The 14,806-nt window shown below is 50.1% G+C and overlaps 1 protein-coding gene across 3 annotated transcripts in view; it reads left to right on the top strand.

Moving 5' to 3' along the window:
- Positions 1–1,819: 1,819 nt before the first annotated feature.
- BCAS4 (breast carcinoma amplified sequence 4) overlaps positions 1,820–14,806 on the top strand; it is a gene marked incomplete at its 5' end in the record, with an annotated part of 60,450 nt that continues 47,463 nt past the window's right edge. For all 3 annotated transcript variants that reach the window (XM_079719833.1, XM_079719834.1, XM_079719835.1), the window contains one exon: positions 1,820–1,999. In XM_079719833.1, the coding sequence (XP_079575959.1) occupies positions 1,820–1,999 (180 nt within the window). The remainder of the gene's footprint in view (positions 2,000–14,806) is intronic.

Genomic DNA, 14,806 nt, shown 5'->3' on the forward strand with positions numbered 1-14,806 from the left:
CTAGCCAGCGTGGCCCAGGGTACGAATCGCGGAGTGGCTGAAGAGCGAAGATCTCTTTCCCAGACCCCCCGTCTCCAGGGAAAGGGGGTCGGGGCAGCACTTTTAGCTAATATCCCAGGGTTTTGTTGGTTTTTGTTTTTTTCCCAGTGAGTCATGTTGGGCATTTTAAAAGTTTAAATACTGTAACAAACATCAACAGAAGAAACAAAACGTTACAAATATAATTGAAACACCTCCCGTATCCCTCTCCAGTTTCCTCTCCCCCACCCCAGAGTAACCAGTTTCCTGAATGCGGTGTACATCACTCCCATGCACGGCTTTACACTTTTACTCCATATGTCTGTATCCATAAACAATATATAGTGCGGTTTCGCATGTGTTAAAACCTTTATGTTAATGGCAGCGTGCCCTGCAGAGCCTTCACGATTTGCCTTTTTTTCTTAGCATTATGTTTCTGAGATTGGTCCGTCAGGGGAAGTTTGCTGTGCTCAGGACTGTGGCTCATCTGAGGCCGGTTCTGGGCTTTTCCGAGGGAGGGCCCCAGTCAGCCGGTAAGGGTGAGGGTCGGAGCTGGGTTTCTGGGTGCGTGTGGGATACAGAAGGGCTCTGAGCATCAGACGCATCAGGATAGTAATGAATGGCCAAGTGCGGGTTCAGTGAGTTCCTATTAAATCCTTTTCCTTAGCACCTGAGGCCCAAGTCTCTGCCAAGAATTTTCCAGAAAATTACTCTGGCCTGAAGGCCTGAATGTTTGGGCGGCGATGTCGAGAAATTAGCAGTGGGAAGCTGTGGAAGTGGGAACTGTACAGTGATGGATTACCCAAAAGACAGATCAAGCATGTGCTCACGCCCCCTACCTAAGGTGGTCAGATAAAATATAAATTAAGATTTAACAGGACGAGGGTGAGGGGAGTCCTGTATATTTATTTGCAGCCCTAAGCGGAGCCCGATTTTTAAAAACGAATTTAACAATTTAAAAGACATCATAGGAAAAATGAGACCGCAGGACTTCCCTATACCTCGTTACCTTTTTTAGAACTATCCTCACTAGCATTGCTTTGGACCCCACCCTCTTCAGCCTCTAAGGGGTCTAGACTAGCCTCCTAGGGGTGCGGGGCTGTGTGCAATTTAGTGCGCTGAACAATTCCCTGGGGAGCTTATTTTAAAAGCTGCCCCTGGGAGGAAGAGGATCGCTACACCCGACTTCCCAAATTTTTAGGACTGTCCGCCTGCCGCAAACAAGATGCTGGCCTAGGCGAGGCCTTGTGGGCGGGGTGATGGCGGGGAGGGGTGGTCTTTAAATGAAAGGATCTCTATCCTGAATGCACGCTGGAACCACCCGGGGAGCTTTACAAACTACTGATGCCCAAGCCCCACCCCCAGGGATTCCGGTTGAATCGGCCTGGGGTGAGGCCTGGCTTCCGGGCTTTTAGAAACTCCCCGGGGCATTCTAAAGTGCTGTGGGAGCTGGGAACCGCTGCTCCACCGGATTCCAATGAAAAGGGGTGGTCTATACCGATGGTTCTCAAACTCGGCTCTATGTTAGAATCACCTGACGAACATAAAAAGTACTGATGCCCAGGTTCCAACCCTAAAGGTTGTGTGTGGCCGTCAGACTTAGGAAGTTTTGAAGGAGCCCCAGGTGATTGCAATCTGAAAGCGAGTTTGAGAATCGTTTACCAGTTGGTGCGGGGGCCGGGCGTAGTGAGCGTCGCGCGCCACTGGGTGGCGCTGCCCGCTCGGCCCGGCGTTCCGGGAGGCGTGGGCCGCGGCCACTGGGTGCGCACCTGCCCCGCCTCCGCCAGGCGGGCCACGGGGCATGCAGCCGGTTGGGGGCGGGGCTCCGAGGCCAGGACGCGGCGTCGGGATCCCGGGTAGCCGCCGCCAACTGGACCCTGCCGCGCTCCTCATGCTGCTCGTGGACGCCGATCGGCCGGAGCCCGTGCGCAGCGGGGCGCGCGAGCTCGCGCTCTTCCTGACCCCCGAGCCCGGGGCCGAGGTAGGGGACGGGGTTGGAAGTGGGGGAGGCGGGTCTTGGGGCTGGGGGATCCAGGGCTCGCGCTCCCCCGGGGAAAAGTGGACGAATGGGGACCCCTTGCGCGCTGGACCCGGACCCTCGGCTTCCCCGCAGCATTCTCTCGTACCTGGCGCTGGGGCTCCGGACCCGCGCTGGGGGTCCGAGGGGCCCCTCCTTTGCGGAGCGGTGGCTGTCTGGCGTCGCGCAGAGATGCGCGTCAGGTCGCGCCCGCCCCGGTGCTCGGGGGCCCAGACTCGCTTCCCATCCCTACCTGAGACCACCCCCCCCCCCCCCACCAGCATCCTCCGGGATGCCAGACTGAGGCGCGCTCGGAGCTGCTGCCCTTTGCCAGCCTGGGCCCCGGGGGAGGCTGACTCCCGGTCCAGCCCCTGCCCGGGCGCTCGGCCTGCTCTGCTCCGAGCTGATGCTACATGCCGGGAGGAGGCGGGCAGGCTGCGTCTGTGCGAGGATGCTCCCGGCCTCGGTACGCTTCTGTTGCTAGGAGGGAAAATACCTCATCTCTGGCTGTACTTTCTATTTTACAAGCACAGAACAAAAAGTAGATCTAAAACTAGCCTCTTTATCTTCCAGCTGAAGCCAGTATTTTGACAGTGCCATGAAAGTTATTTACCGAAGTTCACCAGGAGTTATGTAGGGCCAGAAAGTCAATCCATTCTCTTTTTAAATCTCAGAAGCAGTACAGAAGTATTTTTTTTTAAGATGTTGGGGGTAGGAGTTTATTAATTAATTTATTTATTTTTGCTGTGTTGGGTCTTCGTTTCTGTGCGAGGGCTTTCTCTAGTTGCGGCAAGCGAGGGCCACTCTTCATCGCGGTGCGCGGGCCTCTCACTATCGCGGCCTCTCTCGTTGCGGAGCACAGGCTCCAGGCGCGCAGGCTCAGTAGTTGTGGCTCACGGGCCTAGTTGCTCTGTGGCATGTGGGACCCTCCCAGACCAGGGCTCGAACCCGTGTGCCCTGCATTAGCAGGCAGATTCTCAACCACTGTGCCACCCCGTACAGAAGTATTTAAAATAAAGAGTAAGCACCCTCTCCTTTTTCTCTCTCACCTCAACTCTAGTTCCCAGAGATAACCGTCTTTCACAGTTTGGTGTACATCATTCCAAACATATTAAAAATGCATTTGCAAATGTAGGTATGCATATATACTAATAATTATACATAACTAGTTTTCACCAAAAAAACCCACGTGATACTAGAATAATGTTCTGTAACTTGCTTTTCTTTATTCAAAATAGCATGGATATATGGAGAGTGACTTCATGGTAAGGTATAGGGCTTCTTTTCAGAGTGATGAAATAGTTCTGGAATTAGTGCTGATGGTTGCAAAACTTTGTGAATTCACTGAAAACCACAGAATCGTATACTTTAAAAGAGTAAATTTTATGGTATGTGAGTTATATCTCAATTTAAAAAAATAGTATGGACGTATTTCCATGTCAGAATGTATCTATAAGAGCTGTCCAATAGAAAGATAATTTGAGCCAAAGATGTGAGCCTCCATGTAATTTTCTTTTTCTTTTTCTTTTTTTGGTCACGCCACGTGGCATCTGGGGTCTTAGTTCCCCGACCAGGGATTGAACCCATGCCCCCTGCATTGGGAGCTCAGAGTCTTAACTACTGGACCGCCAGAGAAGTCCCCCATCCATGTAATTTTAAATGTTCTAGAAGCCATATAAAAAAGGAAAAAGAAACAGATGAAATTAGTTTCAATATATTTAATTTTTTCCAGTTTTATTGAGATTTAATTGACATTAAACACTATAAGATTTAGATCTGCAAGTTTCAATGTATTTAAAATAAGTGTCTCCAAAATATCCTTTCAACATGTCATCAATGTAAAAAAATTTAAGGAGATTTTTACATTCTTTTCTTTGAAGTAAGTTTTCTTTTTTTTAATATAGTGATTCCTTCTTTTTTTAATATATAAACTTATTTATTTTTGGCTGCATTGGGTCTTTGTTGCTGCATGCGGGCTTTCTCTAGTTATGGCGAGTGGGGGCTACTCTTCGCTGCCGTGCACGCGCAGGCTTCTCATTGCAGTGGCTTCTCTTGTTGCGGAGCACAGGCTCTAGGCACAGGGCCTTCAGTCGTTGTGGCATACGGGCTCAGTAGTTGTGGCTTGCGGGCTCTAGAGTGCAGGCTCAGTAGTTGTGGTGCATGGGCTTAGTTGCTCCGCAGCATGTGGGATCTTCCCGGACCAGGGCTCGAACCCGTGTCCCCTGTACTGGCAGGCGAATTCTTAACCACTGCGCCACCAGGGAAGTCCTGAAGTAAGTTTTCAAAATCAGGCTTGGACGGTTGAACTTACAGCACATCTCAGTGTGGACCAGCCACGTTTTAAGCACTTAATAGTCATAAGACGCTGGCGGCTTCTGCATCAGAGAGTGTAGGTCTTCATCATTCCTTGGCTTCTTCGTGTCCCACCATTTCAGAATAGTTCCTCCTATTTTCTGAGCACATACGATGTGCCAGCAGCATGCTGCACTCTGTCCATGGATTATGTCATTGCATCCTGGCAGTGACCCAGTGGCTAGGATGTTATGTCAACTTCATAACTGAACACTGAGGCCCTCACCGAATAAGCGACATCCTATGAATGTCCTGTAATTTCTGAACCACACGCCCAGGGATGGGCATTTAGGTTGGGTACCTGCTTCAGGGTTTAAGTAACCTGAGCGTCTTTCGTGTTCTTTCTCCCCCTTGCTCTCAGCAGCAAGATGTCACTGTGTCCAGCGGCTCAACCCAGCCTCATCTTGTCTCGATTAGGGACAGCCTTCAGGAGAAGCTGCATGTATTAACTTCATTCGCTCGCTCAGGGCTCTCTCTAACTCAGACGCAGGCTGGTTCACGCTCGTTTGTAATGGCCGTAATGAAGAGCCGAACTCCCTGTAGCCCCACGCGGCAATAAAGCCACTTAGAGCTCTTGCTGAAGTTTATTTACCCAAAGAAGCAAAAACTGCCAGAGTGGAGTCACTTGCAGCCTCTACTTAAAGCTTAATTCATTAGCAGTTCCTCGCGCTGAAGCTGTTTGCAGATGGGCAGATGAACTGGAATGGGAAAGTCTGGTTTGGGAACAGGTCTGGGCAGCCAGTGCCTCCTGTACCAGCCCCTGTCCTTAGGGCCACTTTGGGCTTTTAAATGGAGCAGTAGGAGCCTCAGACCAGCCAGCTCCAGTCCTAGGGGTGTCCTGGGGTTCTTAGATAAGTGGGCCTTCGTTCAACACCTTGAACCCCTGCCGTGTGCGGGGAGTGAAACACACAAGGGCTCCCACTCGCATGGCCCGACTGTCAGACAGTAAACACGTAACATACAAAACCTCTAAATTGTGATGAATGCCATGGAGAACGTGGTGCACGGGTGATGTGATAGAGGGTGTCTTTGTGTCTGGGAGACATGGGATGGGGAAGTCCTCTCCAAGAAATCTTGAGACCCAAGTGGTAACCCCTCAGGAATGGGCAGGGAAGAGGAAGCACAGAGGTCCAGGAGGGCAATTAGCAGAGGGACCCCACTTTGTCTGGGAGTGTTCAGGGAGGGCTTCCCTGAGGCAGCATCATTTTAGGCTGAGCTCTGAAGCATGAATAGAAGTTGACCAGGCTGAGAGGTAGGAGGAAAACATCCCAGGCAGAGGAAACAACTGGCAAAGATCCTGGGGTGGGATGAAGCAGGGTGATCGCCAGGATGGAAGAGCAAGCAGCAGGGAGAAGGGGGAGCTGTGGGAGGCGGGGCTCGTGAGGGAGCAGAAACCGTGTTAGGACTTTGCACTGTCTCCCTGGATCGAGGAGCTGCTGAAGGGTGGCATGTTGAGATGAGTCGGCAGGTGAGCATTTTACTATTTCTAGTGCCTTTGGGGTTTTCTGTCCAACCAGCTTTTTGTGTTTTACTTTCTCTCTTTTTCTGGTTTGAACTTCCTCTTTTGGGGGAACTTTCAGGCAGGATCTCCGGAAGCTGCTTCAAGATGGCAGGGAGAGAGAGAGAGAGAGAGAGAGAGAGAGAGAGAGAGAGAGAGAGAGAGAGAGAGAGAGATGTTTGCCGCTTGGGTGCCCTGTGATTTAGGAGGAAGGGGAGCTCAGAACCCTCCCGAATGACTGACTCCTGATACCCACCCAAGGGTGAATTCCTGACCAGACTCTGAGAATTCCATTTGATTCCTGTGCTGGAACATGGGACAGATTTGGCCCACAGATGGGGTTAATGGCCTACATGGAAGGAAATAAAGGAAGCCAGCACTTTCTCACACCTAGGGACTTTGCTTGAGCGGGCAGAGGATGATGGGGGAAAGCGCCTGTTAGCCACACGTGGATTAGATCAGGGGTTGCAAACTGGTGGCCCAGAGGCTGAATCCAGCACTCTGATATGATGGGTTCAATTCACATAGGGGTTTTTAAATGGAGAATTTTCATGAAGAAAATCTGAGTTTCTTGTTTATTTAAAATAATGGACAGTCTGGTAATCCTAGGTCCCTATTTCCTAGTTGTGGTCTCCTGTTTGCCACAGTCCCCACTCCCCCTCATTGTCTCCCTCATACCGAAGTTGGTATCAGTTACCATTTACCCTTGTGCTTGAAACTTTGAATTTTCTGTAGTCATGATAAGAGGAAAGGGAACTATTTCCCCAAACTGTGTGTCTGGACTGAAATAGGAAAACATAAATTAGCCAAAAATGCCCTTGAGTTTCAAGAAAAAGTGTAGAAGAGACTGTTTCTTTGGGGAAGCAAAGAATATTTTATTGTGTCCAGCCTGCAAGCACCCTGTGCCTATGGGAACCCTGGCATGTGTCTTATTCTTGTGACCTACTGGTCCCCCTTTCGGCATTCAAATTCAGATGTTCAGATTAGAAGTCTGTGGGTGGGTGCCAGGGCACAGTCTACTCTGTCTAGAGATGTAGTTCTGTATTAATTTATTCCTCAGATCTTTTTTTAAAAAATTAATTTATTTTATTTATTTATTTTTGGCTGTGTTGGGTCTTCGTTTCTGTGCGAGGGCTTTCTCTAGTTGCGGTGAGCGGGGGCCACTCCTCATCACGGCGCGTGGGCCTCTCACCGCCGCGGCCTCTCTCGTTGCGGAGCACAGGCTCCAGATGCACAGGCTCAGCAGTTGTGGCTCACAGGCTTAGTTGCTCTGCGGCATGTGGGATCCCCCCAGACCAGGGCTTGAACCCGCGTCCCCCGCATTGGCAGGCAGATTCTTAACCACTGCGCCACCAGGGAAGCCCCCTCAGATATCTATGGAAGACCTGCTGTGTGCCAGGCACTGTGCCGGGCACCGGGGAGAGGCCAGTGAGACAGATGTGATGCCTGCCCTCAAGGACTGGCACTGCAGTCGGGAAGATGGGCCCACTAGGAGTTACCCAACAGAGTAACGAATGGTAATAAATGCCATGAGGGAGACACCTGAGGGGCTGTGATAGAGACACACAGGAAGATTGGAAGGAACTGCCAGGCAAAGGGCTGGCATCATGTGTGTCGCTGGAGACAGGGAAAAATAAGGCCTCCAGAGGTGCCTGAGTGGGTGGACCTCAGTGATAAAGGAGAGAGGGGGCAGGGCCAGGCCAGGGCCTGGGGTCAAGGGGAGGAGTCTGGAGTCGATTCTGGGGTGTCGTGGATAGAAGCTGTGAGCAGGGCCCAGCTGGGTGTGAGCAGGGGAAAGACGGGATCAGATTTGTGGACTTAAGGCTGCAGTGCCGGAACGCGTCTGAGGGGCTGGCGTGGCAGCAGGTGGACCACAGATATGGATGTCCCGGTGGACGTACACGGAGCTGGCCAGGCTCCCTGCATCAGAACCTTCGGGGGTGTGAGAGCCAAGGCCAAGGTGGGTGCTTAGAGAGGGGCAGCATTTCTCAGAAGAAAGTTCCTATATTTCTCCCCGCAGAACTGCCCAGCAGTGGAAGGACCTGTCCCTGGCTCGGAACAATCTCTTATCACAGGACAGCTGGGCTTTGGGGCAGGGGGTCACCTCAGAACCTTAGCTAAAAGTTCCCAGTCTGGCTGACTCTCAGCACAAACCGAGAAGCTTTGAAACAGGTTCCCAAAGACGGGAAGTGACCCTGGCGCCCACCAGCCCAGGCTGGTCGTGTAGCGATGCTTCTGCACAGAAGACAGCTTGCGGCTGCAGTGAGTCAGCTCTGAGCATGCCATTCTGGCACCGGGGAGAAAAGCAAGATGCACAGAGGTGTGTGTGGTGTAAATAAAAACTTTAAAGGCAAAAAACACCTATTTCATGCATCTATAAATAGGAGATTCAGTTAAATCGATTGCTGGGGTGAGGTGTGGTAGGTGGGGCATAGCCAAGGTGAGGGCACTGGTGTAGGGCATGGTCCCCAACCTTTGCCAAACATCCGCATCATCTGAGATCAACAACAAAAAATGCTGATGCCCGGCTCCCACCCCCAGATACTCTGATTTCGTTGGTGTGGGCGCCACCTGGGCATTGGAACGCTGAAAGCCCTCCAGCGGGGTTGTAAGCCTGGAGTGGCCAAGACTGATTAGTCTGTTGAACGGTCACCACGACTGCTAACTGTTGGAGGCACCCCAGGTCTGGGGATCTGGACTTGTAAGCGCCCCTCCGGAGATTTTGATGGCCAGCCTGGTGGGCGCTCACAGCTTCCGTCAGTGCTAGCGGGACTGGCCCCATGCCCAGGAATGCCTGCTTCCAGCCACCGCAGGAGGACAGAAAACCCATCGGTTCTGCCTGCTGCTGTATCTACTGATGCCTCATGTATCAGTTGAAGAAGCATCCTTTACAGATGTGTGCCTCCCCCAACCCCCTTGCTCCTGGTCAGGCTGAGTGGTGGGAGGACCAGCTCTGGAGCCACACGGCCTGGGTTCAGATCTCTGCTTTGCGCTCATGCTTCTCTCTGCCTTTTCTCCTCCAGTTGTGGGGTTGGATGAGATGATCCACGGGCAACACTTGGCTCAGGGTCAGGCCCACAGTAAGCGATCTGGTGCATTAGCTACAATTATTCACTTATTCATCCTATAGTTGTTTATGGAGCAGGTACCAGGTGCGGACCCCATGTCAGGAGCTGGAAAGCAAAAGTGCAGGAGAGGCCCGCCGCCCTCAGGGCTCTCAGCACAGGTGGGAGGGTGGGCGTGACACACGTTAATATTTCCACACAGTGTTCGCAAGAGGGCGATTTCAGCCCTTCGCTTGTGCAGAAGATGGTGAATTTTCTCTCACTAACACAACCTCGTGTAAGCCTGGAGGTCCAATGTTAACTTTCTGTATCTGTGTATGTGAGACCAACCATAGATTCCAATTTTTGGTTTGCCAAACATAGTTGCTGCACCCACGGTCAGCATGAGCCCCCGGTTCTCTTAAGCTGTCTCGGGATCTGAATTTATTCCTTGGTGCAAGTGTGATGGAAATTTGGCCTGTGGTTCTTTTAAGTGAATTGGAGTTGGTTTTAAAATAAGTTTGTTTTAAAAATAAAAAATATATGCACATGTTACAAAATCCAAAGGTCCTGGTGACCATGGAATGCTGAGTGAGGCCCTGCCTCCCCCAGTTCTCAGCCCCTGCTGCTCTACAGAGGCCGCTGCAGGCCATGCCTGTGTCCCCTGTCGTCCCCACCTGCCGCCTCCCCCTCTGCATTGTGTTTTTTTCACTCACTGTGTCTTAGACAGCTTTCCATATGAGTGCACAGAGAGCTGGCCAATTATTTTTTAGCTGCTAAACAGAATCTCATTGTCTGTCTGAATTATAATTTAGGTAACCGTTCCTCTACTTATGGACGTTTAGGTTACATGGATTCTTTAGCTGTCACAAAGTCTGTTGCGGGCTTCCCTGGTGGCGCAGTGGTTAATAATCCACCTGCCAATGCAGGGGACATGGGTTCGAGCCCTGGTCTGGGAAGATCCCACATGCCACGGAGCAACTAAGCCCGTGTGCCACAACTACTGAGCCTGCGCTCTAAAGCCCACGTGCCGCAACTACTGAGCCCACGTGCCACAGCTACTGAGCCCACATGCCGCAACTACTGAAGCCCACACACCTAGAGCCTGTGCTCCTCAACAAGAGAAGCCACCACAATGAGAAGCCCGCACACCGCAACGAAGAGGAGCCCCCGCTCGCCGAAACTAGAGAAAGCCCACCCACAGCAATGAAGACCCAACACAGCCAAAAATAAATAAATAAAAACAAACCAAAAAAAAACCCAAAACAAAGTGTGTTGCAATGAGTATCTCTGTACGTACATCATTTTGCGTTTGTGCATATATGTCTGGAGGATACATACCTAGTGGGGGAATTACTGAGTCCAAGGATGCATGCATTTAAAATTTCGGTTGCTGTTGCCAAATTAACCTTCTTAGAAGTCAGGGTCAAGGTGAGCGTAGAATCAGTCCTTCTAGACATTCACACCTCAAGGTCGAGGGTCCCTCTGGGGGATGGGAACTCTTATTTGAGCTGCTGTAGGGGCCTGGGAGGAAGGAGTTCCCGTGTCTCCTCTTTGGGAAGTGGATCATCATCTAAAGGACCAGGTCCTCTCAGTTTGCGATTCCAGCGCAAGGCCATCTGGAGAATCCCTTCGTTTGCTCTTTCCAGCCCTTCATTCTTGGCTTGCCCCAGCTCCCAGGGTCTTTCTGCCATTGATCCAGCCCTTTCCTCCTGTGCACAGAGATGAGGCTGCTTCCTCTAAAGACCTTTACTTTCCCTGTCATCTGAAGGGGCCACCATGAGCGCTTTTGGAGAAGAGGTGACATTACTAATTACATGCCCTGGATGTGGGCCGGCCTCACAGTCCCTGAGCCTGTTTCATTTTCACCCCCGTTGTGTACTCATGGACCCTGGCCCAGCCTGGCTGGAGGAAGCAGGAGCAAGGTCAGGCCATAGCGCCAGGTGTCAGGCAAAGCTACCACCACACCCTCCCCTGAACTTGATCCGGCTGCATGTGGGTGTCCTCTGGCTGGCATGGTGATCTGCTTTTTAAAATGCTAAGTAGATGCCAACTTTAAAAAAGTGGGAGTTTTCATATAAAAATCCAAATGTCTGGCTTCTTTAAAAATGTTGCAGCAAAAGCTACGGGTCTTCAGTGGCCTTGTTCCTGGGCTGAGTGGGCCTTGTGGTTTCTAGAAGGATTCTCCGGAGATAGAGAGAGAGAGGGAGGGAGAGGGAGAGTGTGTGTGTGTGTGTGTCTGTCTATAAACAGCATTACTGTGATATAATTCACATGACATACAATCCACCCATTTAAAATGTACAGTTTAATGGCTTTTGGTTTATTCACAGAGTTGCACAACGATCAACCACAATCAATTTTAGAACATTTTCATTACCCTCCAAAGAAACCCTATCCCCCTTAGCTCTCCCTCCACCAAGAACCCCTAATCTACTTTCTGTCTCTAAAGATTTACCTGTTCTGGACATTTCATAGATGTTTGGGTTTGTGTGGTTTTCTGTTTGTCTGTTTTTGTTTTTAATTTATTTTATTTATTTATGTTTGGCTGTGTTGGGTCTTTGTTGCTGCGTGCGGGCTTTCTCTAGTTGCGGCGCGTGTGCTTCTCATTGCAGTGGCTTCTCTTGTTGCGGAGCACGGGCTCTAGTCACGCGGGCTTCAGTAGTTGTGGCTCGCAGCCTCATTAGTTGTGGCTCGCAGGCTCAGTAGTTGTGGCTCACGGGCTCTAGAGTGCAGGCTCAGTAGTTGTGGTACATGGGCTTAGTTGCTCCACGGCATATGGGATCTTCCAGGACCAGAGCTCTAATCCGTGTCCCCTGCATTGGCAGGCAGATTCCCAACCACTGCGCCACCAGGGAAGCCCGATGTTTGCGTTTTAAAGACACCAATCGGTCAGAGGTTTGAAGGCCCTGTTCAGTCTACAGTCAGGTTTGTTTGGCCGTCATAATGTTTTTTAATTTTTTAGGTTAGTTTTAAACATTTTCGAATTGGAAGAGCTTTTATAAATAGCTAGATCACCTTTTTGTCTTTTTTTTTTTTAAGTGTTCTATTTTTTAAAAATATTTATTTATTTATTTGTTTTGGCTGCGCCAGGTCTTAGATGTGGCATTCAGGGTCTTTTAGTTGCGGCGTGCATGTGGAATCTAGTTCCCTGACCAGGGATCGAACCCGTGCCCCCTTCAGTGGAAGCGCAGAGTCCTAACCACTGGACCGCCAGGGAAGTCCCCAGGTGTCCTCTTTAGACGGGGCCTCCCGTTTACCACAGTCCCCACCCCTCCCTCTTGTCTCCCTGCATGGCGTCAGCTGCCATTTATTTATTTATTTTATTTATTTTTGGCTACATTAGGTCTTCGTTACTGCACGCGGGCTTTCTCTAGTTTCGGCAAGCGGGGGCTACTCTTCGTTGCGGTGCGCGGCCTTCTCATTGAGGTGGCTTCTCTTGTTGCGAGCACAGGCTCTAGGTGCACAGGCTTCAGTAGGTATGGCACGAGGGCTCAGTAGTTGTGGCTCGCGGGCTCTAGAGCACAGGCTCAGTAGTTGTGGAGCACAAGCTTAGTGCTCCACGGCATGTGGGATCTTCCTGGACCAGGGCTTGAACCCGTGTCCCCTGCATTGGCAGGTGGATTCTTAACCACTGCGCCACCAGGGAAGCCCCAGCTGCCATTTATTATCCTGCTGGTGCTGCTGTGTTTCTCAGAGAAAAGTAAAACGTCTCTGTCAAAAGTGGGAAACTGAAATAAGCAATGTGAAGAAAACATTCTTAAGCATGGCCCACTTCCCTAGTATTCATTTCCTGCCTGGCTTCTGTGTCTTTTTGAGTTTGGAGACCCTGGTGGGGTCACAGTCATCTCCTGCATGGGTGAAGCATCTCACCAAGAGTAACCTAGAGAAAGAACTTACTTGACCCTCCTCAGCTTCCATCTCGAAACACAGAGAGTCGGAGGATTCCCACCCCCCTCCACTTTCACGTGGGGAAACTGAGGCACAGAGATGGTCAGAGGTATAGTTAAGACCACCCAGCATGAATGCAAATGGGGACTAAGACGCCATCGCGGCTGCTGTTCTCAGGCTATATAGCTCTTCCAGGAGAGCACTTTTCTTCCTCCTTCCCTTGGCCCTTTTCTTTTCTCTTCCCTCCCTCCTTCCTTCCTTTCTTGCAACAAATATTCATTGAGCACTGTATTGGTTACCAATTGCCAGGTAACAAACCACTCCCAACCTTAGTGTTTAAAAATGACCCCCATTTTATAGTGCCTGATTTTGTAGGTTGGTGGAGCTCCTCTGTGCCGTTCTACTCCCGTGGTGTTGGCTGGGCTGCCTCGTGAGGCTGCATTCAGCTGGAGGGTTGGCAAGGGAAGGTCCAATATGGCCTCACTCATGTGTCGGACACCTCGGTTTTCCTGCACGACCTCTCATTCTCCAGTATCTTTTCTGCCCTGTGGCCTTTCCAGCAAACTTGCCTGCTGTTGTCTTCCAAGGGCGTGAATCAGAAGCTGCAAGGTCTCTAGACTCGGAAGTCACAGAGCGTTGCTTCCTCCACATTTTATTGGTCAAAGCAAGTCACAGACTAGATTCGGGTGAAAAGGAATGATCCTACCTCTTCATGGGCCGAGTGGCAAGGTCATATTGCAAAAAGATATGTGGGATGGGAGAGAGTTGGAAGGCCGTCTTAGGAAACACAGGTACCTACTATGTGCCAGGCATTATTCTAGGCCCTGGGAACACAAAGGTAAATAAAGGAAAAGAAAACCCTTGTTCACCAGGAGCTTTCATTCTGTTGGGGGAAGGTGACAGGAAACAAGTAAAATATATAGTAAGTTAGATGGTGATAAAGGCTAAAGAGAGAAATAAACTGGGGCAGGATGTGGCATGGTAGGGAAGCTACAGGGTCAGGGAAGGCCTCCCTAAGGAGAGTCATATGAGCAAAGGCTAGAAGGAAGTATGAGATGAGCTTTACCAGTGAAGGGAACAGCAAGTGCAAAGGCCCTGGAGTAAGGACATGTTTGGTGTGGTTGCTGGGGACGCCTCCAGTAGGCATTTACTGATTGAGATGGAAGATGGGGGAGGACTTTTTTTTTTAATTAACATATAATCCATATAACATAAAATTTACCATTTTAAAGTATAAAGTTAAGTGGTGTTTAGTATATTCTTTATGTTGTTCAGACATCACCACAACCTAATTCCAGAACATTTCCATCACCCAAAAAAGAAATCCCACAACCCTCAGCGGTTATTCCCTACTCCCCCTCCCCCCATTCCATGGGGGAGACAACTACTGAGACCCTTTCTGTCTCTGTGGATTTGCCTCTTCTGGACATTTCACATAAAAGGAATCATGTAATCTGTGGCTTCTTTCACTTAGCATATATTTTCAAGGATTATCCATGGTGTAGCACGTATTGGGACTTCATTCTTTTTTATGGCCAAATAATATTCCATCACATGTACAGGCCGTATGTTGCTTGTCCATTCATCAGTGGATGGACATTGAGTTATTTCTACTTTTTTGGCTATTATGAATAACGTACAAGTGTTTTGTACGAACCTCTGTTTTCAGTTCTTTTGGATACATTGCTGGGTCATAGGGTAACTCTGTGTTTAACCTTTTGAGACTGGTTTCCAAACCAGGCTGGTTTCCAAAGCAGCCGCACAGGTTCCCATTCCCACCCACAGTGGATGAGGGTTCCAGTTGCTCCACGTCATCATCAACGTTTGTCACTTGCCGTTTTTGTGATCGTAGCCATTCTAGTGGCTGTGACGTGGAACGGTGGAAGGTTCTGAGCTGAGGAGGGCTTTGGTTTTAACAGAATCTCTGAGCAGTAGATTGAAGGGGACCAAAAGAGGAAGCAGGGGACCCGTGAGGAACAGGCTACT

This window comes from Hyperoodon ampullatus (assembly GCF_949752795.1).
Source record: "Hyperoodon ampullatus genome assembly, chromosome: 14".
NCBI classification, from domain to species: domain Eukaryota; kingdom Metazoa; phylum Chordata; class Mammalia; order Artiodactyla; family Ziphiidae; genus Hyperoodon; species Hyperoodon ampullatus.